At 38.3% G+C, this 24,140-nt stretch overlaps 2 protein-coding genes across 4 annotated transcripts in view; both read right to left on the bottom strand.

Moving 5' to 3' along the window:
- Positions 1–388, bottom strand: part of KATNA1 (katanin catalytic subunit A1) — a 32,458-nt gene extending 32,070 nt beyond the window's left edge. For both annotated transcript variants that reach the window (XM_020893680.2, XM_020893679.2), the window contains exon 1: positions 103–388. The gene's annotated coding sequence lies outside the window, so the exon portion shown is untranslated. The remainder of the gene's footprint in view (positions 1–102) is intronic.
- A 7,338-nt stretch (positions 389–7,726) lies between these two features.
- LATS1 (large tumor suppressor kinase 1) overlaps positions 7,727–24,140 on the bottom strand; it is a 39,026-nt gene continuing 22,612 nt past the window's right edge. For both annotated transcript variants that reach the window (XM_070461473.1, XM_070461474.1), the window contains exons 4-8: positions 19,184–20,697; positions 16,138–16,720; positions 13,490–13,672; positions 13,175–13,281; positions 7,727–11,594 (exon numbers count right to left, since the gene is read on the bottom strand). In XM_070461473.1, the coding sequence (XP_070317574.1) occupies positions 11,085–11,594; positions 13,175–13,281; positions 13,490–13,672; positions 16,138–16,720; positions 19,184–20,697 (2,897 nt within the window). In that variant the 3' untranslated portion in view covers positions 7,727–11,084. The remainder of the gene's footprint in view (positions 11,595–13,174; positions 13,282–13,489; positions 13,673–16,137; positions 16,721–19,183; positions 20,698–24,140) is intronic.

Below are 24,140 nucleotides of genomic sequence, written 5' to 3'. Positions count from 1 at the left end.
ACCGGCAGGCTCACAAGCAGAATGCGCAGCGAGATCGCATCACAGGCTCCCGAGTCCCTCCGAGCCCCGATCACGGGGGTCCGGGATCCCCGCGACACTCACCTGTGGCGCAGAGGCTCTCGGGAAACCGCCCACTGCCGGGCGGAGGGGGAGGGCCGAGCGGGGCTCCGGGCAGCGAGGAAGGAGGGCCCTGTCCTGTCCTGCCCCAACCACCCTGCTCTGTGCTCACGGACCCAGCACTGCCTGGTCCAACCGTCACGAGCCCCAGATGCTGTTTCAAGTAGCCCACAATTTGAAGGCAGACCCGCCAGGGTCACTTCCGGTGCCAAGGGTGGCCTCGGTGACTCCAGCGCACGCGGGGCGACGCCCCGGGAGCGAGGACGCCAGGCGGCGTGCGCGCGCCGGGCGCCAACTGGGCGGGGCCAACGGAGGTGGGCGGGACCGACGGCGTGGGCGGGGCCGACGGGCGCGTCGGCGCAGTCCCGGGCAACCGCCTTCCCTGCGGACAGGTCAGGCCGAGAGGTGGCGATGAGTAAAATGAGTACTGCGGCTTCCAGTTCCTCGATATTTTCCGAAGTGCTTTGCTCGCTTTCCCCCCCCACTTGATTTTCTCCTAACCTGCTCAGAGGTTAGAAGAATTATAGTTTTTGTTTTACAGGTGACTGTCAAGGGTCATACAGTTCGTTTATGACAAATCCGGTTTTAGAACCAAACAGAATTTGGCTGCGGCGCTTCTAGCGATATAACATGAATACTATAAAATAGAGAATGAGTGACCAAAGATATTAGGACACAATGCTGGTGAAATTTTATTTTCTTTTTTTGGTCAACGTTTTAATGCAACCAAACTACAAATACAGTTATGATGTTCCACGATGTTTAGAAATACACGTAATGGACAGTTAGTACTTGTGGACAGGCTTCCTCCAGTCTAAATCTCCAGCCTTTTCCTTCACCTGAGGTGAAATAGACGCACTTAAGACGCGATTTCCTCTAGATGGGCTTGGTAATTAAAATTCTGACTTTACAGCATCCCTGCTTTAAAAATATTTAACATACTGATTTTAAATCCCCTAATTTAACACAGGCTTATATAAAGGCAATTCAAGGGAAATACATCCATTCAGTCCACAGATGTTTATTAATCGAGTACTTATGTGCCAGGTGACATTGTAGGCATTGAGTATATACATAGTTAACAAAATAGGATGTTTCATGAAGCTTAAAGTCTTGTAAAATTCTCAGCTAAGTAGAAAATAATAGTTTTGCTATGATGCATGTAAACTCTATTATAATGTTAAAGTATAATTAGTATAAGAAAATACAGTGTATCTTTTTGAAATGAAAAAATATTCAAGAAGGTACAGATTAATTACCTTAGTTAGACTGAATTAAACTTTAATTTTTCTAAGAGTGAAAAGATATGTTGAATTATACAGGCAATTTATAATTTAGTTTTAAAACTTCTCAGAGGGCACAAAATGAATACATATTACATGATTCCATTTATATGAAATTCTAAAACAGGCAAAACTAGCCTACATTAATAGAAAGAGGCTGGACTGGGGGCTAGGAGAAATGAGGGAAAAGATTATATTACCAGAAAGCATGAGGAAATGTTTTTGAGGTGGTGGAAATGTTCTGTATCTCAATTAGTATAGTGGCTAAGTAGGTGTGTATGTTCATTAAAACTCTTTGAACAGTACACATAAAATGGATACATTTTACTGTACGTAATTTATACCTCAGTGAAGTTAATAAAAAAATCCAAATAGTGGCTTACACTACTGTTTCTTATTGGTTGTAGGGTGTATTGTTTCTAGGGAGACTATTCTGTTGTCTTAGTCACTAAAGGTATTCTGTAGTAACCTCTACGCTGAAGAGGTTTCAAACACTCTTCTTATTTCCTCTATATGTTCATGTAGAGTGGAGGCAGGCACTTGGGAACAGTTGGAAAAAGAAAACGAGTCACTTGTCCAACTTCTGCCTGGGTATGAGAGGTGCCACCTCTGCCCACATTTCATTGGCCAGAGCAGGTCATGTGGCCAAACCTGTCTTCAAAGTGATGGGACATTGAGAAACATACTTGTGTTCCGCCTTCATGAGTACTACACTAGTCATTTCTTCTTTTACGGTGTGGTTTCTACAACCACCACCCCTCTAAAATGATTATATCCAAACTGGGACTCAGAGAAACTGGAGATGAGTTTTTCCCTGGTGTATGGTGACATAGATTTGGTAGGATCATAAGATACATACAGGGAAGTTAACAAAAATTAGGTAAAAAAGTAGGTGCCAGTAGAGATTAAATTTTATTCAGTAGGTATCAAGGAACCATTGAAAGCTCAGATGAAGGCATACTTTATAAAGGAATAGGAAGATTAACTTGATAACTGTGAGTAGAAAGGTTTGGAGGGGAGAGAGAATTACACAGAGGGGACAACATGAAGACTACTTCTTAGCATTATGTATTTGCTGTCTCTTTGCCCTCTTTTGGGCTTCCCTGATAGCTCAGCTGGTAAAGAATCCACCCCCAATATAGGAGATCCTGGTTCAATTCCTGGGTTGGGAAGATCCCCTGGAGAAGGGATAGGCTACTCACTCCAGTATTCTGGCCTGGAGAATTCCATGAACTGTATAGTTCATGGGGTCACAAAGAGTCAGACACTACTGAGCGACTTTCACTTTCACTTTGCCCCAGTAGGTAAATGATATAAAGTTACATACTTCCTCCATTTGGCTGGGGCAATGTCTGGCTTATGGTAGGCATTACTTAGACACTTGCAGGATAAACACATTGTCATTAAAAAAAAAAAAAATTCAGAGACACTTTTTACATTTTATCAGAGAAATCTAAAGGACTGTCAGGACTAGTTTCACTCATCTGGTCTATTGCATCTGGCTGTTCTCCTTCAAAAATCTGAGCCATCTCTTCAGGTACAGAATCTGTATAAGACTAGAAAAGTGAACCATGATTAAGAACCTCCAAAAAGAAAAAAAAAAGAATTCCTTGGTAGCCTACTGGTTAGGATTCTGGATTCAGTCCCTGGTCGGGAAACAGATCCCACATGCCACACAGTGCAAAGAATCTGCTGAATTTTTAGTCCCTGGAAACAGATCCCACATGCCACACAGTGCAGCCACACACACACACACACACACACACACACACACACACACACACAAAGAATCTGCTGAATTTTTATTACTAGATTATGTCACAGTATTTGAAGGAACAAACTGAGATAGATCCTCAGTGCTATCTGAGGATAATGAGATATCACTATCTCACTAGTGATAAGAATGTTCTTCCTAAATAATAGCTTCCATTCTTCCTAAGTAATATTCTTCCTAAATAATAGCTTCTTCCTTCCTAAATAATAGCTTCCATCACAGACTGGCTACTCCCAGATTGCTTAATGCCATAGGAAAAACAAATCACACCACCTTGAAGGCTGATGCACAATTGCCTATCTCCCCCACCTGACACACATTTTTCTGCATGTGATCAGTTCTCTCTCTTACTCTTCACTTTAGTTATTTCAGATTTGCACCACTGTCCTCAAGCCAGCCACATACCCCTTTCTGACCTTTCAGCAAATCACTTTATCTCCACCTTCAGAGAAAACACCTGTCCTATTCTTTGTGATCCTATGGACTGCATGCAGCACACCACTCTACTCTGTCCTTCACTATCTCCCAGAGTTAGCTCAAACTTATACCCATTGAGTCAGTGATGCTATTCTACCATCTCATCCTCTGTCGTCCCCTTCTGCTGTTGCCCTCAATCTTTCCCAGCATCAGGGTCTTTTCTAGTGAGTTGGCTCTTTGCATCACGTGGCCAAAGTATTGGAGCTTCAACTTCAGTAACAGTCCTTCTAATGAATATTCAGGATTGCTTTCCCTTAGGATTGACTGGCTTGGTCTCCTAGCAGTTCAAGGGACTCTCAAGAGTCTTCTCCAGCACACAATTCGAAAACATCAATTCTTCGGCGCTCAGCCTTCATGGTCCAGCTTTCTCATCTGTATATGACTACTGGAAAAACCACAGGTTTGACTATATGGATTTTTGTTGGCAAAGTGATGTCCATGTTTATTAGAGAAAATGGGAGCTATCAGATTGAAATTCCCTCAGCTTGCTCACTGAGACAGAGACTACCATCTGCCCACCAAGTCCTCATTTTCCTAAGTAACAAAGTCTTCCTTAATTAAGTTGAGCTGCTTGGAATAACGACTACATTTTCCAAGACTCTCATGCAGCTAGGTGTGGCCATGGATCTAACTTCTGGCCAGTGGAAGTGTCACGTAGAACTTTTAGGAAGGTACCTTACAGGGAGAGGCCCTGAAAATCCCCCTTCCAGTCACACCATCCTCTTTTCAGAAGGTTAGAACATGGAAAAAACTGGATGGAGTATGAGCAGTCAACTCTGACCATGAATGACCTTTAGGATGTAAGCCATGTGAAGATAGCAGAACTGTACAGATGAAGTATGGACTGGCGCTATGGAGCTGCTATACCAGGTGATGACTGCCAACTCTAGTCAGCCTAAGCAATTGTTGTTTTGGATTTTTTGTGTGTGTGTGTGTGTGTGTGTGTGTGTGTGTGTGCGCACGCTCAGTTGTGTTCAAGTCTTTGTGACCCCATGGACTGTAGCCTGCCAGGCCCCTCTGTCCATGGAATTTAGAAGGCAAGAATACTGGAGTGGGTTGCCATTTCCTACTCCAGGGGATCTTCCTGGGAATTGAACCAGATACTGTGTGTCTAAACAGTCCTTGTTTTGGGTTTCTTATGCCACATAACCTAATCCTAATAGTTTGACCAACATACAAACGTCTCTATTTCACACTTGCTCTTTCATTTGGCCTGTCTCATTGAAAGTATATCTTGCTTAGTCTAAGCCCAGTTCCTCCACTTGGACTTAAAGATTCTATTTTTTAAATTTTAATTATTTTTGACTGTGCTGGGTCTTTGCTGCTGAGCAGGCTTTTCTCAAGCTGCAGCAGGCGGGGGCTCCTCTCTAGTTGCAGTGTGCAGGCTTCTCATTGTGGTGGCTTCTCTTATTGCAGAGCACGGGCTCTAGGGTATGTGGCCTTCAGCAGTTGCAGCTCGAAGGCTCTAGAGGACAGGCTCAATAGCGGTGCACGGGTTCAGTTGATCCCTGGCATGTGGGATCTTCCTGGATCAGGAATTGAACCCATGCCTTCTGCACTGGCAGGCAGATTCTTTACCACGGAGTCACCAGGGAATCCCCAAGATTTTATTTTTTGTTTCCATTTTATGTATTTATATTTGGATAGGCAATGCATTCACATGGTTCAAATTCATAAGTATAAAAGATTATATAGTGGGAAGCCACCTGATGTGAAGAGCCGACTCATTGGAAAAGACCTTGATGCTGGGAAAGATTGAGGGCAAAAGAGGGTGGCAGAGGATGAGATGGTTAGATAGCATCACCAGCTCAATGGACATGAATCTGAGCAAACTCCGTGAGATAGTGAAAGACAGGGAAGCTGGGCACACTGCCTGGGGTCGCAAGGAGTCAAGACATGACTTAGTGGCTGAACAAGTGCCAGGCAGTTAACTTGGTTTGATTCTCTGTCGGGCAGCATCTCAGATTAGTTTAGTTGTGAGACAGGATGCCTTCCACCCAGAATCTGCCAGTTCTCTGTTCCACCTCAGTATCTTTAGGTAGATTTTTATTCTGCCCCCAAGTTTGTAGTTGTGTGATAATCAAGCCATCAGGAGCTTACTTGGTCACACTAGCAAAATCTAGAACTATCTTTCAAGTATGTCATTTGGTTGACAGTTGGATAATAAACTTGAAGGACCTGAATGAAGTTAAAGACTCCAGTTAGAAAGTTCTTACAATAATTCAGGCGAGTTGATGGGGGTCTCAACCAAATTAGTTTAGCCAAACAACAAGGGGTGAAGATGATGAATCAGAAAATGTACTAGTTAAGTAACTGAATTTCATGAGTCATTACATGGGAAATAGTCAAAGTATAAAATGACCTGCTTAAATTATTTTGGAAATCAGATTATATACTAACATGAAGTGTACATTATATTAGTTAGGCTATGAATTCAGCAACAGGAAGGAGTGAGCGGCAGGCTCGAAATATTAATTTTAAGGGTATGAAGTAGAACTGCATATATCACTTCTGCTCATACCCCACTGGTCAAAACTTAGTCACGTGGCACAACTAATTACAAGTGAATATGAGAAACACGTACGTTAGTGACACAGTTGAAACATGAACAGGGGCTGGGGGGTGCTGTGTTAGTAAAAGGAAAACAGAATGGAAGTTGGAGAACAAGAGCAGCCTGCGTCAGCCCCTCTGGAAGCTAGGTACCCTCGAGAATCCCCCTTTCCTCAACAGAACAGATTTAACCCTTCTCCAGAGAATGCAACTCAAAGTCCCACCCAGATTCTGAATCCACCAAGATTTCAGGATCTCTGGGTGACTTTACAGAAGGGAGAAGACTGGCTATTTGTGAGAACAATAACTGCCTGTGTTCCAAACATAAATTTGACATCCTCCCTTCAGCCTTCATACACATAAGCGGATACACTGTCTGTGTATTTGCATTTGGCATAACAAGGTATGGTCACAATTTAAGCATGCCAAACATGGATCCAAAATGTATTAAAATGACAAAGCTAATGAACTAGCTAGAAGGAGAGTTCCACAATGGCGCTGGCCAGCGCCACCGTTCATGTGGTAGAAAGAGCTCCCAAGAAGGGCTGCCACAGTGTCGATAGCTGCAGCTGCCCCCCACCTCAATGGGAGACTCTCCAAGACCAGCAGTGTATGTCTCCCATTCAGTTGTCAGCAAGATGGTGTGGGAGTCAGGGGAAATAAGCTTGGGCAAACAGAAACTAAACTGTGATGCAGGTCTGCTGAGACCACAGCCAGCCTGGCGGAGAGCTCTTGGATGATGATGGTAATGACATATGAGGGCAAACACACTGTATACAGGAATTAACAGAATTAAAAGGGAAAATGGGTTGCATGGAATCCTTATCACCTCTCACCCACCAAAAATATGCTAGGTAACTAAAAGGACAAATAATTAATAGGAAATTTTAAAAAATAGTAGTAAAGTGAATCATAAGCATAATGCAGTTTGCATCAGCTACACAACAGTCTCATATAGACCAAATATAATTTAAAGTGTGTGCAAACAAGAGGATAAAAGGAGACTTAAGAATGATGGTAATACTTGAAAAAGGTGGGGGAAAAAACCCTAAATATTTGTTCATCCATGTAAAATGGATTTAAGGTATAACATCAACATATATATTTGGTAGGCAGTTCATGTGATAAAGTAAAAGACTGTAAATAAAGAAAAAGATATTAGCCAATAACTTCACATTTTAAAAATCATAAACTGGACTCAAATGATACTAGAAGCAGAGTTTAATAATTGAAAATTATTAATTTTTTAAACCTGTACTGACCTAAAGGAAGCCTTTAACATGAACTATTTATTGTACTTATATTGGACAAAATGAAAACATTTTACTGGGTTACACTAACTCTATTCAGTTTGCCTTAATCTAAGTAGGAATTATCATTAGCTATATATATATATATATATTTTTTAAATTCCAAAGTATCAGATTTTTGACCATAAATTTTCTGAGAATAAAAAGATTAAATATTTGAATTAAAAAAGTCAACTTACCCTAAAAGCTTTCCACACATAATTTAAAGATTTGAATTTTGCTTTTTTTTTTTTTATTATGATCCCAGCAAATGTTACACTAGAGAAAATGATTGGGAAAATACAAATAGATTCATTAAAAACACAGGCTGATTATTCATTTCTACTACATTCATAAGTATGCAAAACAATTCAGTTATATTGCAAAGCTGTAATTCCTTTTCCTAACAAAGCATTACTTTATAAAACTGTAGTGTTGTACTGATTCAATTTTAATACAAAATACTTATATACATAATACAATATAAAAGTAAACCGTGGTATATAGTGCCTTCACAAGGGATCTATTAAGGCGCTTTACAAATATACCATTATATTGACCAAAATTACTTTTTGTTTTAGATTAAAACAAACAGGCTAAATGTTTTACTTTAAATACCAAAGGGATTTTTGTTTATTTTTGTTTATTAAAGAAAAATGTCTAAAGTACCTTAGGTAACAGCAGCAGCAATATCTAAAAATCCTCCCACTGTATTCTCTAATTTCAACATATTATTAAGTCAGAATAAATCATTTCCTCTCACAGTTTTGCACTTTGCAACAGCAGAAGGTTATAACTTTTTTAAAAAGTCAATTTCAAAGTGACTTCTTAGTCATACATTCTATAGTTTCTATTACAAATAAGGTAGAAAAGATATAGCAACAGGGCCTGCCTTCAGACATCACTGGACAATACATAACTGTATCTACAATTACATAATTACAGAACACATTTCATAAATACCATTGATATGCATAAAAGGGGAAAGTATAAGAAAGACAGCAAGTTTTTTTTTTTAATGAGTGGCAAAATTATTTTAAAAAGAAAACATGACTGGTCAGTGTTTTCACTCTATTTCAACTGAGAGCATATAGATTTTTGACATTGTTCTCATCTTTTTGGCAGGAAGCACCAGATTCCTACTGGAAGACTAGATATAGTTTGGGAATAAGTCAACTTAATGTAGTTTAATAGTTTGGGAATATGACAGTATATCCAAACGGTTAAAAAAATGCAGATACTAAAGGCTTGTACACTGCTTCATTTAAGTACAAAAAGTTTATACTGTCAGAGGAAATTTAAAAGGATACAGTATTTGTAGTGTCTGTTACATTTGAGGAATAAGGGCAACACAGATTTTGTGGGGAGAGGGAGAAAACAGCACCTTAGTTTTTCTACAATGTAACTGTAACAAAGTTGGTTCTGTACTGTATTGCACCATAGTCCAGAAATAAAAACTAAATGGAAATTTCAATAAATCTGAGAAAGCCTGAAGAGCAAGGGGTAACAACAAAAGTTCTTGAACTAATCTGTTTTGCATAGAATTTTATAGGACTAATCAAATACTCCATGAAGTGAAGACTGCCGTCTTACACAGTGCATTTTCTCACAATTCTGAGTAGAGGTCCTTCAAAATATTTCTATATTAAGCCTGTAACAAGTCAAACATGTATGGTAGTGCCCTTAAAAGTGTGTGTTTAAAGTGGAGCGCTGTTCCAGAAAGAGAGGCATTCATAAGGATATCTTATCACACGGTACAGACCTTTCTCATCATAAATTATCAGTGTTTATACAAGATGTGCTAATCTGAGCACTAATCAGTAAATTTAAAGCAAAGTTCTTAATTTAATACATCAGTGTTCTTACAGGACAGAGGTCCATAACCAAGAGTTTGTGACAGGTTTCAACACATCCAACTGCATGCGACATCTTAGGCATATTTGTTGATGTGCATTTTCCTGGGAAGAGAGCCAATTTTCATCAGATTCTCAAAATGATCAATAACTGCCAAAGACCCACCATTACATACTGGGTTATGCAGTGCTCTGAGAAGGCCACCTATGAAAACATTTTAAGTGTGAGCTAATTAATCTTTGCCCTCCCCAATTCAACTGGAACAGCTTTGCCTTTTTTTTTGCCTTTAATTTTACTTACATATATGATTCCATTAGCTTTTATAAGTTTGAAAATCACTAAAATTATGCCTCTTATCCACAGATACTAAGTTTTGATAAAACAATTCCCTACCAGTGGAGCTTAAGAAAAGCAAATAAAATACAAATTTTACTAATGTTAGAATAGAGCCCTTTTCCCCTTCCTAAAAGATAAGCTAAATGTATTTTGGTATGAAACAAGCTGTCCTTAAAACCTAAGTATTATATATAATAGTAATGCTGAAAAACATATTACTTAACTTTAAATAAGTTATGAGGTTTTGAATTTTCTACTACAACCACTATGTATTTTTTCCTAATTACTAATGGCCACCTTAATTAGGAGTTACATAATAATAATTTTTTTCACCAATTAATCTGACCATAGGTAAAATGCTGCCAAATAGCCAGACTTTCCTTTGCCAGTAACAGTCCATGTATGCAGCACTGTTTTGAAAGGGGAAATCTATAACATTATTGATGACATAATCCAAACTATCACTATATAGAAAAAGTACCCACAAGTAAGTTCTAATCAAAGTTTTATATGAAGTTGAAAATAATCTCTCTGCTTAACATGTGGAATTATTTCTTTTTTAATTTCAGAATCAAAATATGAAAGATCTTAGCTTTTAGTACTGAACCTTATAATTTATGGCAGCTTTATTCCCTTTAAAAACTGAAAGCAGCATTAAAAATACCAGTATAGAAAGAAAAATGTAGTGATTTGCTTCTTTCAAAGCCATTAATTTTTGAGATATGTTAAAAAATTAAATATTCTATAGAGGGGGAAAAAGATAAGCTGCACTATTTTTCATTTGGATGAGCATACTGTATTTCATTTTTGTATTTCATATTTTGTATTCATATTCAACTTTGTATTCCTTATTTATCAAATGTGAATTATACAGATTATCATTAGCCTAGGAACAGTCACCACCATGATGCCTTCATTTCTATAGCTTATTTTTTCCAATAATAAAGTTACAGGGAAAGGGAGAAAAAAAAAAAAGCTCTGTAAATGTGGGGTGTATTTCATATTTGGTTAAAGCAAGATAAAACTAAAACTGTCTTTCAAAAACTTTTCAAAAATTCTTGTTTTTTAAAATTATTTAGCATTATGTACAAATAGATAACAGGCTTCTCCTTTTAAACAAAGCACTATTTTTTATTTTAAGTACTTTAAGTACCAAGAACTGACTATAATATTCAGCTCATAATTTACTTTCTTTATAACAAATTTTTTCTAAATTACTGATTAAAAAGGCTGGAATAAATTAATATTTAAAAGGATTTCCCATAATTTAGGAACATAAAATATTGTACACAGAGCAAACATACATAGCTCTGTCACATTTGCATAATTTTACTCTCAGAGCTTCAAAAAACCCTGCGTTTCAGGCCTTTTTGCAAATCCTCATTACCATTATTTCCTAGCGTGTCAGACATACACTAGATCACGATTTTTCATCTCTGAGCCTGTGTGCTGATCATCTTCATCTGACTGCTGCTCTGAGCCTTGTGAGCTAATATATTCATATTCAATAGGTTTTGGATAATTATAAGGGTAGCCATTGTCATCAAAAAACCTCCGAAAGGTAAACTCATAGAAAGCGTGCTCAGGGTGCTTTCCATTTTTATACCACCCGTTGAGGGTGTCGTTTACATTTTCTTCCTCATTATCATCACTCCGTAACTTGTCAGGATCAACAGGATCAAAATTTGATGTATCTGTTGGGTGTGTGATTTTAGGAATGTATGAAGCAGATTGCTGTCTCAGGTCACTGGAAAAATCAATTGTTTTAAAAAATGGATGAGCTTTTATTTCATCAGCACCATTCTTGCCTAAGCGATCTTCTGGTCCTCGGCAGAGTTTAATAATAAGATCAGAGGCTTCAGGACTCAGTTTAGCTTGCGGTGGGATGTGAAGAGATGTTTGCCAGTTGATAACCTTTAAAGAAGATTTTTAAAAATTAGAAGGAAAGAGGTAAGAAAAACTTTCTCCAAGTTTTATGTGAAGAAGTCTTACTGGACTATTTGTGTCTGTGTGTTTTTAAATAAATTGCATGGTATTTCACATTCCTTACCTTTATTTTTTTGGTTTGTTTTTTGGCCACGCTACACAGCTTATGGGATCTTAGGTCCCTGACCAGGGATCAAACCCATGCCTCCTGCATTGAGAGTGCACAGTCTTAACCACTGGACTGCCAGGGAAGTCCCAGAAGTTATCGTACTTGCAAACTCTTTTTTTCTCTCTGCTGTTGAGACTGCATAATTTCTATCGATTTTTCTTTAAGTTCACTGACTCTTTCCTCTTGCCAATATGGTACCATGTGGATTAGTGTAACTTCCTCATAAGTCTTAAAATCAAGTAATTGATTCCTCAAACTCTCTTCTTTTAAAAACTTGTTTTTGTTATCAGTTTCTTTGTCTACCCAAATGAATGTTAGAATTGGCTCACCTATTCGATTGATTTTTATATATTACTCTCATACCCTACAACCATGCTAAACTCACTTATTAGTTCTGTGGAGGTTTTCACAGATTGCCTGAGATTTTCAATATAGAAAATTATGCCACCTGTGAATAAAGCAAGTTTTATTTTTTTCTAACTTTTATGCCTTTTCTTTCATTGCTGTATTACACTGGCTAAGACATCCAGAACTATGCTGAATAAGACTCAGACCAGACATCCTTGCCGTGTTCTTAATCAAGCATCCAATTTTTCACACACACAGCACCCACACAAACATATATGTATTTCTACCTATGCATTTACTTACATATATACATATGTATTAAAATGAAGGCTAAAATAAAGATAATTTCAGACAAAGCTGACACAAACCTGAGAGAATGTATTACCAGTAAACCTTTAAGAAAAGAAATTCTGAAGGAAGTTTTAAATATAATTTATTAAATAAAGTGACAGAAGTTATAACTTGAGGAGAGTGTCACAGAAAAGATAGTATGTCAAGACACGCTCAAAGAATGATTAAAAATGAACAGAAGCGAAACAGAAAGGAGGGAAAGTTGTGAAACATGGGAGAGAAAGAAGGGCATTCCAATACAGAGGGAATGGTATGAACAAGGAACAGAGGAAAGACTTGGACTTTATAGACAAGGCCACTAAAAGGTTTCTTAAAAGGGATAATTTATGATCAAAATTGCGAGCAGCTTTTCATTTAAGTGCTAGAGAGATACAGACATTTGTTAGTAATTTGGTGCAAGAATGTACGTGAAAGGAAACAAAGCCAGTAGTCAGTAGAAAGAATAAATTGGAATACATCTTCAAAAGGTACTAAAAACTTGTATGAGGAAGAACCATGAATGCAGTGTATGAATGAGGAAGGATATGAGGGTGGTAAACAGTCACATGGTGGAAATCACACGTGGAATTTTACTGGGTTCCTATATCCTTACAAGCTCATTCTTTAATTATAAATTAAGATGCTCTAAATAAAGGACTGATAAAGGTGTATGGTAATGGGGCTTCATAACAATTACTTTGGTACAGATTCTACACCTTACCTTCACTTGTGTTTCAAATGGTGTCTGTGCCAAGAAAGGAGGCTGTCCCACCAACATTTCAAAAAGAATGACACCAACACTCCACCAATCACACAACTGTGTATAGCCTAAAATTAGACACCAAATTTATGGTTATTCATAAGCACTTTTGAAAAAACTGCTCAGAATGAATACAATCAAAATTAATATTAAATCACCAATTTACACTATAGAATTAATACTTTTATTGTAAACCTGAACCATTAGGCATATTCTCCTGTAAGTTTCTGCTGGTCTACAGGCACACTGAGATTCTTTATAAGACAAATGTTCTACCTGTTCGTAACAAGACTTCAGGCGCAATATAATTAGGAGTCCCAACCAAAGAATGTGCGAGACACCGCTGATGCTGGCGTGCAGCTCTCCGCTCCAGCGGTTTCAGTCTATCACCACATCGACAGTTAGAGGGGTCACCCCATTCATTACTGAAATCCATGCTATCTTGCCGTGGATGGTCACCTGTACAGTAAAATAAATACATAAATAAAAACAAGAGTAAACCTATCTGTTTAATCTTTAGACATCGTAGTTTAGAGTTAACAACACTTCCCCATGTTGACAAGCTAAGACACAATGTATGCCAAATCACTGATGGTATGCTTATTAATAACTAGAGACTGTACTCTTGAAATACCAATAGGACAAGGTCTTACACTAAGAAAAATTAGCCTAAGATGCAGTAATTTACTCAACAATAAATGATGACAATAAAAGTTATTGAGTAGGCAGGACTGAGAATTTGTTATTCAGGCTGCTCTCCAATAGTATTCTGGACAAAGTTTCAAACAACTTAGATTTGTGTTTCATTTATTCAGCAAATGACAACAATAACAATAAAGACAATATTCTTCTCTCAGGCAGGTTATCTGTAGGGGAAAAATATAACAAATACATATGTAAGAAACAGTGATGCATCCCGTACAGAGAATCAACATGCACTGCTATGGCAAATGTGCTGAGGTGACATTTGTTTAAAAAAGGAAAAAAAAGAGGAACTCAACAATATGAAAACCAGACAAGGCATTCTACACACAACAGTACTAGAGAGGACCAGTGTGGTTAGTAAAGGGGAGAATGGAACGAAATGGAGCAGGAGACAGCGCACATGGGTTTTACAAGCAAAAGAAACAGTTTGCCTTTTACTCCCAAGTACAGTGAAGATATGGGAATATATATATATATATATATATATATATATGTATTTATACATATGAATATACTTACATATATACATAAGTATTAAAGAAGGCATTTCTTTTTAAACACATATCAGACCTTTTCATTCTCTTGAGGTGATGAAAAGGTCTGATACATGTTTTAAAAAGAAAACTGTTAACTGCTGTATAGAGAATAGATTATAGGGAGAACAAAGGTGAAAAAGAGACCAGGTAAGAGGCTGTTACAGTTAAGTTTGGACTATGATGATAATAGTGCAGATGGAGAAAAGTGAACACATTTAGAATCAACGATGGGTGGTGGTAGTACAATTTACCAAAAGGGGCGGGGAATAAATAGGGAGGGGGAGAAATTAAGAATCGTTTATTAGCAGTGTTAAGTTTGAAAGGCCTATTAGGAATCCTTGTGAAAGGGGGAGGACATTTCTGAAGAGAGATTTGGAAGTCATTGATGCAGAGATAGTAATTAAAGCTACGACTGGATGAAATCACCTAGGGGAAAAAAATCTGAAATTAACCTAACTGTAATAAACAACTGGGATGTTTGATTAAAATCTAATTTCTACCCTCCAGTGGAGAACAATCAGAAGACTGGAATAGAGCCTAAGAATCATATTTTTAAGATAAGCCCCAGATAAGATTCAGGTAAATCTGGGGAGATATTAAATTACGCTAAACTGAACATTAAAGTAGGTTCAGATATCTTAAGTTCTATCTAATGTCAATCTGCTTGTGTTCACAAGAAGCACTGGAGGCAATAATACTTACCTCAGAGGATTGCTGTGAACATTAAATTAGAATATATATAAAGCACCTAATCATGGTAAGTATTCAACAAATGTTAGATTGACTTACACTTCCATTAGTGCTTGGAGGGATCTTGGTGAGGCAGTGTGGTATAGCAGAAATAACATTGGCCCTGTAAGCAGACAAACCTGGGTTCAAAGCCTAGCCCTTACACTTATTTTCTGTCCGACCATGGGCAAATTTCTAACTTAGCCTCAGGTTCTTCACTCTGCCTCACAATGACATTGTGAGGATTAAAGAGAATCATGTACATAAAGTGTTTAAACAAGCCCTGTAACAGTCATACAATGGAATCCTAAACAGCTGTGAAAATAAATGTTATATGCAGGAACACAGATGAACCTCACACAAATATAGGAAGTCAACATAAAGAATGATTACATTTAAATAAAGGTCCAAGAGCAGGCAAAATGAAGTAATATGTTGTTCAGGGATATGAATAAAAGTATACAGAAAAGGAAAGAACTGATTATGGAGTTTTGAAATAAAGGTTAACTCTATGGAGGAAAGAAAGTGAAGTGATTGTTCAGGGACTTCAAAAATACTAATAATCTAGTTCTTAAGCTGAGTGGTGTGTAGGGGGCTTCATTTAAAAATTATTTTCAAATTGTGTATGACAGAAAACTACAAAATTCTGTAAAGCAATTATCCTTCAATTAAAAAATTTTTAAAAATTATTTTCAAATTGTTATTTGTCTGACACATTTCACATTAAAATGTAAAGAGATTAACTCAAAAATGTTAATGACATTTAGAAATAATTAATTCTAACACACACTTCCATTTTATAAATCTAAGTATCTAAAGGATTCACTCACATTTATCCAATGGAGTTAAGACCTGACCCAGGACTTCTGGCTCCCATCCAGGGATAATATCATCTTATATTTTATTATACTAATAAGTCATATGAATATGTACAAATTTTATGATTTTACTCACCACTCTGGTAGTACTTAGAGTCATGTGTCCATCTGAAGCCAGTGCAGAGGCCGAAGTCAGTCAATTTAATATGACCATCACGATCAATCAAAATGTTATCAGGTTTAATATCTCTATGAATAAAACCCATTTTATGAACACTTTCAACTGCACAGGTAAGTTCTGCTATGTAGAATCGTGCCAGATTTTCTGGAAAGATGCCCATTCTAATTAATAGGCTCATCATATCACCCCCAGGAATATAGTCCATTACAAAGTATAAATTGTCTTTGTCTTGGAATGAATAATAAAGACGAACTACCCATTCATTGTCAGCTTCAGCCAGGATATCTCTCTCAGCTTTGACGTGAGCAACTTGATTTCGAAGCAGAACATCTTTCTTTCGAAGAGTTTTTGTTGCATACAAAGCCTTGGTATCTACTTTTCTTGCTAGACAGACTTCACCAAATGCTCCTATTCCTAATGTCTTTATCTTCACAAACATAGACTTGTCCATTTTAGCCCTCTTAAGACGGATGTAATTAGACTCTTTTTGGCAAAGCATCTTTCTCATTTGATCTTGGGCATCTTGAGATAATCCAACCTAGGCAAATAAACTAAATATTAAATGAGGAATTATCTTCTATACTAAATATTAAGAAATTGCTTGGGAAAAGTTCAGGCATATATTTAAAGGTTAAATGCATAATAATTTTTAATAAAGCATGTTAGAAATCTAGAATATATTTCAGAGAAAATTAATCATCAAAAGTGCAGCATAAGGGATAGTTAACAGGACACACAAGGTGAATACATACGCAGAGTCTGCTGTGGAGAGCAAAGAGAAAATGCTATCAACAGTCAGGTTTCTACTCCTCTCTAATGCACTAAAAAAGAGTTCCCAATGTGCAATCACCAAACACGTTAACATGCACCCTCATCTACCTCTCCCTGCATATTCATCCCAAACTACATTATCAGATTGCTTTCATTATATGCATCTACTTGTGGAATGCCTATGTCTCAAATATTCTCATTTTGGTCTTCATGAAAAGAAATTCTTCACTCCAGGTTCATTTATTCTAAAAAACTGATGTATTAAGAACAAAAGAATATCTTTTCTAATCTACCCACTCACTAATCAGTCTTTCCTTTTATCTTTTTCAGGGCATTAGAGAAAGGGTAGGACTCACAGCCATCACTAACACAAAATGCACAGAGTATGTCCTACCTTATTTCAAAGGGACTACTTGCTTGATTATAAGGTATCTTTTAGATATTTTGGAACATTTCAAAGAAGAGTCAGTGTGACTTGTGAAGATACAAAAAAAAAAAACCCAGATAAAAACAAAAACCAAAAACCAGTGTCTAAGTAGACATGGAATACCTGGATTTAGAAGGAAAGAACAGTCTATTTATGACTAGTTAATAAAGGATTAATTTAAGAATCTAAATATAAAAGGAATTTGTTTTGAAAAGTAAAGAACTCTAGAATTGCAAGACTAATTAAAATACAGCAACCTCATGCTTCTGTTAGAATAAGCATTTGCATGCAAAATCTTTTAAGAAGGGTGGCATGCCAGACTTAGTAAACAACTGTTTCTCTTAAAATCTTACTTGCCTACACAGTAATGGAGGCTACAGAAGTCAGCAAAGCTTCCAACACCATAAAAGTTTAAATCAGCTATTAGTGAAAGTGAAGAGGAAAAAGGAAAAATAAACTAAGAAAATACATACAGACAGACTTTAGTAAGAAATCCTAAGAGCTAAATACGGATAAGCCATATACGTTATTATGGTATTTCTCACAATAAAATTCAGTTTATAGCAAGAGTAACTATACCGTGAAGTCCAATCCAGAAAAATCATTTTAAAAGAACAGCTCTCTCAAATGTCATGAGAAACTTTAACACAAATGAGCCTCTTGGATTTGGGGCAGTAGATGTAAGACTGGGAGTCAAACCTCTGACTGTAAACATGTGATAAAAGTAACAACAGTACCACCGTAGTATCTAATGAAGAGAGTTACATGGAATCACAACAGATATTAATCTAAAGTGTCTAATTATTCTGATCTCCTTTTTAGTAGATTTTAATAATTTCAGGACATTTTTCTAGTACATTAAAAAAATAAAATTAGAAAGGGAAATAACTGAAAGGAGATGTCTCTGACACTTTTAATAAGACCAGCCTGATGAATAAACCCCTAAGCCCCAAAACAACTATAATTAAAAATAAATGTTTCATAACTTTATCAAGAAATAGGGCTCAGATATTTCTGGTTTATTTTAAAATGTAAGATAATATATAAACTCTAGAAAATAACTCTTGCTTCAGTTTCCATTAAAGGGATTATGTATACCTAAACTGCATACGGCAAATTATACTTTACTTAATTTATTACAATTTTATTATAGAAAATTCTGAGTAAATTCTGAAATGCTAAAATAAAATGGTATAATCTAAAGTATTATTTACTGACTTTTAAATGATAATACATTTAGCATAAAAAGAAAAATACTAGACCACAGTATTTTAAAAGAAACACCAAGCAAATGCATGATCAAGTATAAAAACAGAAAATTTGAAAGGTTTTATACTCAGCCGTAAAAGAAATGAAACAATGCCATTTGCAGCAACATGGATGGACCTAGAGACTGTCATACAGAGTGAAGTCAGTCAGAAAAAGAAAGACAAATATAATGTTGCTTATATGTGGAATAAAAAAAAATGCTACAAATGGACTTCTTTACAAAACAGATCTAGAGTTATAGATGTAGAAAACAAACTTACTGTTACCAGCAGGGTAAGGAATAAACTGGGAGACTGGAGCTGACATAGACACACTATTATATATTACACAGAGAACAAAAACGGGCCTACTGTGGAGCACATGGAACTCTACTCAATATTCCACAATGGCCTACATGGGAAAAGAATCTAAAAAAGACTGGTCGTATGAATATGAATAACTGATTCACTCTGTTGTACAACTGAAACTAACACAACATTGTAAATCAACTGCATTCCAATAAAAATAAAAGATAATAATATAAAAAAGTTTTACCCGCATCATTTCGTTCTCTAATTGTTTTTTACGATGTAGACGTTGCTGATGAGATTTGAGCACATTTTCTACATGTTGCTCCATGAAGAATTTAAATGCCTGAGGAGAATAACTTTGAATACGAGATTCCCTTCGCTCTTCATCTTTCTTGTTTTTCCTAACGGTGATAGGTGAAGTGGTAATCTGTTTCTTTTCTTTATCTCCAGTATCAACATTGTCATAACTTTTTTCACTCTCATCTTCCTTAGGCAAGTTTGGCTGATCCTCTTTGCTAGACTTACTGACTGATTCATATGGAGGAACAGATGGGTTCTGGTGTAGCAGATGCTTGGGATAAGGTGGTGGTGGACCTTGATAGTTTGGAGCTTCAGCAACAGGTGGCATAACGGTCATATTTGAAGAGGTACTCTCAGGAAAAGCACTAGGTTGAACACTCTGAACGGGCTGTGGTATCCAAGAAGGGTGTGTAGGTGCTAAAGCAGTCTGCAGCTCTGGTTTCAATACACGTATACTTTTCACAGGCTGTTGAATGGGAGCTGGTGTAATAGCAGTGACTGTTGTAGCCGAAGGTTGAGAATTAGCAGAATGACTTGTTCTGTTTCCTAATGGGTTATTAAAAGAATTTGACCTCACTGGTATGTTAGGTTGCCAAGGAGGGATTTCATGTCCGCTGCTTGGGGATGACTGGGCAGGAGCAGATGATGACTGAGGCCAAGTTGTTTGCAGTCCAGGTACATTAATGTTATAAAGCTCCATGTTATGACTATTTCTGTTTGGCACCATCATAGCTTGAGGAATGTTCCCATTTGTGTATGACGACGGAGCAGCAGAACCCCCTGCTTGTAAAGCAGAGGGGCTTTGTCCATTAGTTGGGGTCAGAGGATATGGAGGGGGTGGCTGCCGATTGACAGCGCCAGCAGGGACAACATTCTGGTGCATCATAAAATCAGTCTGACCGCTACCATTCTGAATTCCAGGTCTCCCGGGTGGAAAATTAAATTTGTTAGAACTCTGCATGATGATTGGCTGTCTGCCAACAGGAACAGCATTAATGCCTCTCTGTCCCTGATTAGCAGGATTCATCGGGGACGTGTTAAGAGGTGGTGGAGGATAGCCCTCCTGCCAGGCTCCAGGTGGAACGGGAGAGATTCGGGAGATGACGTAGTCCATGTTCCCAGAGTAGCGCTTTGTTTGAGAGTTTGGTTCCCATGATGGGGGAGGCGGCGTTGTACCTCTTGGAGGGGGAGTCTGGCCTCTTGGAGGTGGTGGGGGAGTGACACTCCTTACTTGAGGAGGCGGCAGGGGGTTCACTCTCTGTCCATTGCTAGGATGAGCTTGAGTAAATGCTGTGATACCAGATCCTGACAAAGGTCTTCCTACATCTGCCTGTGAGCTGGGACTTTCAGAACGGTACGCTACACTTTCTCCTAGTGGTGGACCATGTCTCTGAGGAACTAAGGATTCTTTAGAACCCTTCCAGCTTTGTTTGCGGTTAATTGATTGTTGCACACTCCCTATGGGAATAAAACAGAAAAAAACAACATGCTTTTTAACCTCCTACTTTTGAAAAATTAAGCTTGGAATTCTAAGGCTACTAAAAGATAATACTCTTTCAAGAATTACAAAAATAAAATTTCAGCTTGTGGTTTTATATTTTAAAATTTTATCCATTTTTGACTAGGTAATACTTTCTCAGAGCTTAAAATTCAGGCAATAGAAAAGGACACTGATCTCTGTCCCTTAGCCAACCAATGTCACTGAAGGTAACCAAGGTCATCAGTAAGATATTTCAGGAATACAGTAAACAGTACTAGAAAGGGGAAAGGAAACCCTCCTACACTGTTGGTGGGAATGTAAACTGGTATAGCCACTGTGGAGATCAAAAAACTAAGAGTTGCCACATGATCCAGCAATACCACTCCTGGGTATGTATTTAGACAAAACTATAATCTGAAAAGATATATGTACCCAAATGTTCACAGCAGCACTATTTACAATAGCAAAGACAATAAAGAAAACTGAGTGTCCATTAACAAATGAATAGATAATGTAGTGTAGAGAGGAGCTACCCCTGGCCAGAGGTCAGGGGCAGCGGCTAACAGGAGCTACCCCACGCCCAAGATCAGGGGAGGCAGCCAATAGGAGCTATCCTGCACCTGAGGGAAGCGGCGGTGGCCGAGAGAGGCCACCCCGTGGCTGAGACGGGCTACCCCACACCTGAGGGAAGGGGCAGCAGCTGAGAGGGGCCACCCCGTGGCTGAGACGGGCTACCCCGCACCTGAGGGAAGGGTCGGTGGCTGAGAGGAGCTCCCCCACGTCCGAGGTAAGTAGCAGCGGCTGCGCTTCGCTGGAGCAGCCGTGAAGAGAGACCCGCGTCTGAGGTAACAGAAACCCAGGTAAGACGGTAGGCACTGAAAGAGGGGATCAGTGGGCAGACAGACTGAAACTACAGTCATGGACAACTAGCCAATCTGATCACATGGACCACAGCCTTGTCTAACTCAATGAAACTAAGCCATGCTGTATGGGGCCACCCAAGACAGACCGATCATGGTGGAGAGGTCTGACAGAATGTGGTCCACTGGAGAAGGGACTGGCAAACCACTTCAGTCTTCTTGCCTTGAGAACCCCATGAACAGTATAAAAAGGCAAAAAGATAGGACAATGAAAGAGGAACTTCCTGGGTCAGTAGGTGTCCAATATACTACCGGAGATCAGTGGAAAAACAACTCCAGAAAGAATAAAGGGATGGAGCCAAAGCAAAAACACCCACTTGTGAATGGGACTGGTGATAGAACCAAGTTTCAATGCTGTAAAGAGCAATATTGCATAGGAACCTGGAATGTTAGGTCTATGAATCAAGGCAAATTGGAAGTGGTCAAACAGGAGATGACAAGAGTGAACATTGACATTCTAGAAATCAGAGAACTAAGATGGACTGGAATGGGTGAATTTAACTCAGATGATCATTATATCTACTACTGTGGGCAGGAATCCCTTAGAAGAAATGGAGTAGCCATCATAGTCAACAAGAGAGTCCGAAATGCAGTACTTGGATGCAATCTCAAAAACGACAGAATGATCTCTGTTCGTTTCCAGGGCAAACCACTCAATATCACAGTAATTCAAGTCTATGCCCTGACCAGTAACACCAAAAAAGCTGAAGTTGAACAGTTCTATGAAGACCTACAAGACCCTCCAGAACTAACACCCCCAAAAGATGTCCTTTTCATTATAGGGGACTGGAATGCAAAAGTAGGAAGTCAAGAAACACCTGGAGTAGCAGGCAAATTTGGCCTTGGAGTATGGAATGAAGCAGGGCAAAGGCTAACAGAGTTCTGCCAAGAGAACACACTGGTCATAGCAAACACTCTCTTCCAACAACACAAGAGAAGACTCTACACATGGACATCACCAGATAGTCAATACTGAAATCAGACTAATTATATTCTTTACAGCCAAAGATGGAGACGCTCTATCCAGTCAGCAAAAACAAGACCAGGAGCTGACTGTGGCTCAGATCATGAACTCCTTATTGCCACATTCAGACTGAAATTGAAGAAAGTAGAGAAAACCACTAGACCATTCAGGTACGACCTAAATCAAATCCCTTATGACTATACAGTGGAAGTGAGAAATAGATTTAAGGGACTAGATCTGATAGACAGAGTGCCTGATAAACTATGGATGGAGGTTCGTGACATTGTATAGGAGACAGGGATCAAGACCATCCCCAAGAAAAAGAAATGGCAAAAAAGCAAAATGGCTGTCTGAGGAGACCTTACAAATGGCTGTGAAAAGAAGGGAAGCGAAAAGCAAAGGAGAAAAGGAAAGATATACCCATTTGAATGCAGAGTTCCAAAGAATAGCCAGGAGAGATAAAAAAAACCTTCCTCAGTGATCAATGCAAAGAAATAGAGGAAAACAACAGAATGGGAAAGACTAGAGATCTCTTCAAGAAAATTAGAGATACCAAGGGAACATTTCAGGCAAAGATGGGCTCAATAAAGGACAGAAATGGTAGGGACCTAACAGAAGCAGAAGATATTGAGAGGTGCAAGAATACACAGAAGAACTGTTCAAAAAAGATCTTCATGATCCAGATAATCACGATGGTGTGATCACTCACCTACAGCCAGACATCCTGGAATGTGAAGTCAAGTGGGCCTTAGAAAGCATCACTATGAACAAAGCTAGTGGAGGTGACGGAATTCCAGTTGAGCTATTTCAAATCTTGAAAGATGACACTAAGAAAGTGTTGCACTCAATATGCCAGCAAATAACAAAAACTTAGCAGTGGCCACAGGACTGGAAAAGGTCAGTTTTCATTCCAATCCTGAAGAAAGGCAATGCCAAAGAGTGCTCAAACTACCGCACAACTGCACTCATCTCACACGCTAGTAAAGTAATGCTTAAAATTCTCCAAGCCAGAGGAACCAGAGATCAAATTGCCAACATCCACTGCATCATTGAAAAAGCAAGAGTTCCAGAAAAACATGTATTTCTGCTTTATTGACTATGCCAAAGCCTTTGACTGTGTGGATCACAATAAACTGTGGAAAATTCTGAAAGAGATGGGCATACCAGACTACCTGACCTTCCTCTTGAGAAACCTGTATGCAGGTCAGGAAGCAGCAGTTAGAACAGGATATAGAACAGACTGGTTCCATATAGGAAAAGGTGTATGTCAAGGCTGTATATTGTCACTCTGCTTATTTAACTTATATGCAGAGTACATCATGAGAAGCACTGGGCTGGAGGAAGCACAAGCTGGAATCAAGATTGCCAGGAGAAATATCAATAACCTCAGATATGCCGATGACACCACCCTTACGGTAGAGTAAAGAGGAACTAAAAAGCCTCCTGATGAAAGTGAAAGAGGAGAGTGAAAAATTTGGCTTAAAACTTAACATTCAGAAAACTAAGATCATGGCATCTGGTCCCATCACTTCATGGC

Source organism: Odocoileus virginianus, chromosome 34 (genome assembly GCF_023699985.2).
Source record: "Odocoileus virginianus isolate 20LAN1187 ecotype Illinois chromosome 34, Ovbor_1.2, whole genome shotgun sequence".
NCBI classification, from domain to species: domain Eukaryota; kingdom Metazoa; phylum Chordata; class Mammalia; order Artiodactyla; family Cervidae; genus Odocoileus; species Odocoileus virginianus.
Note: the sequence above shows the minus strand (reverse complement) of the source record. Positions and strands in the feature narration are given on the sequence as shown.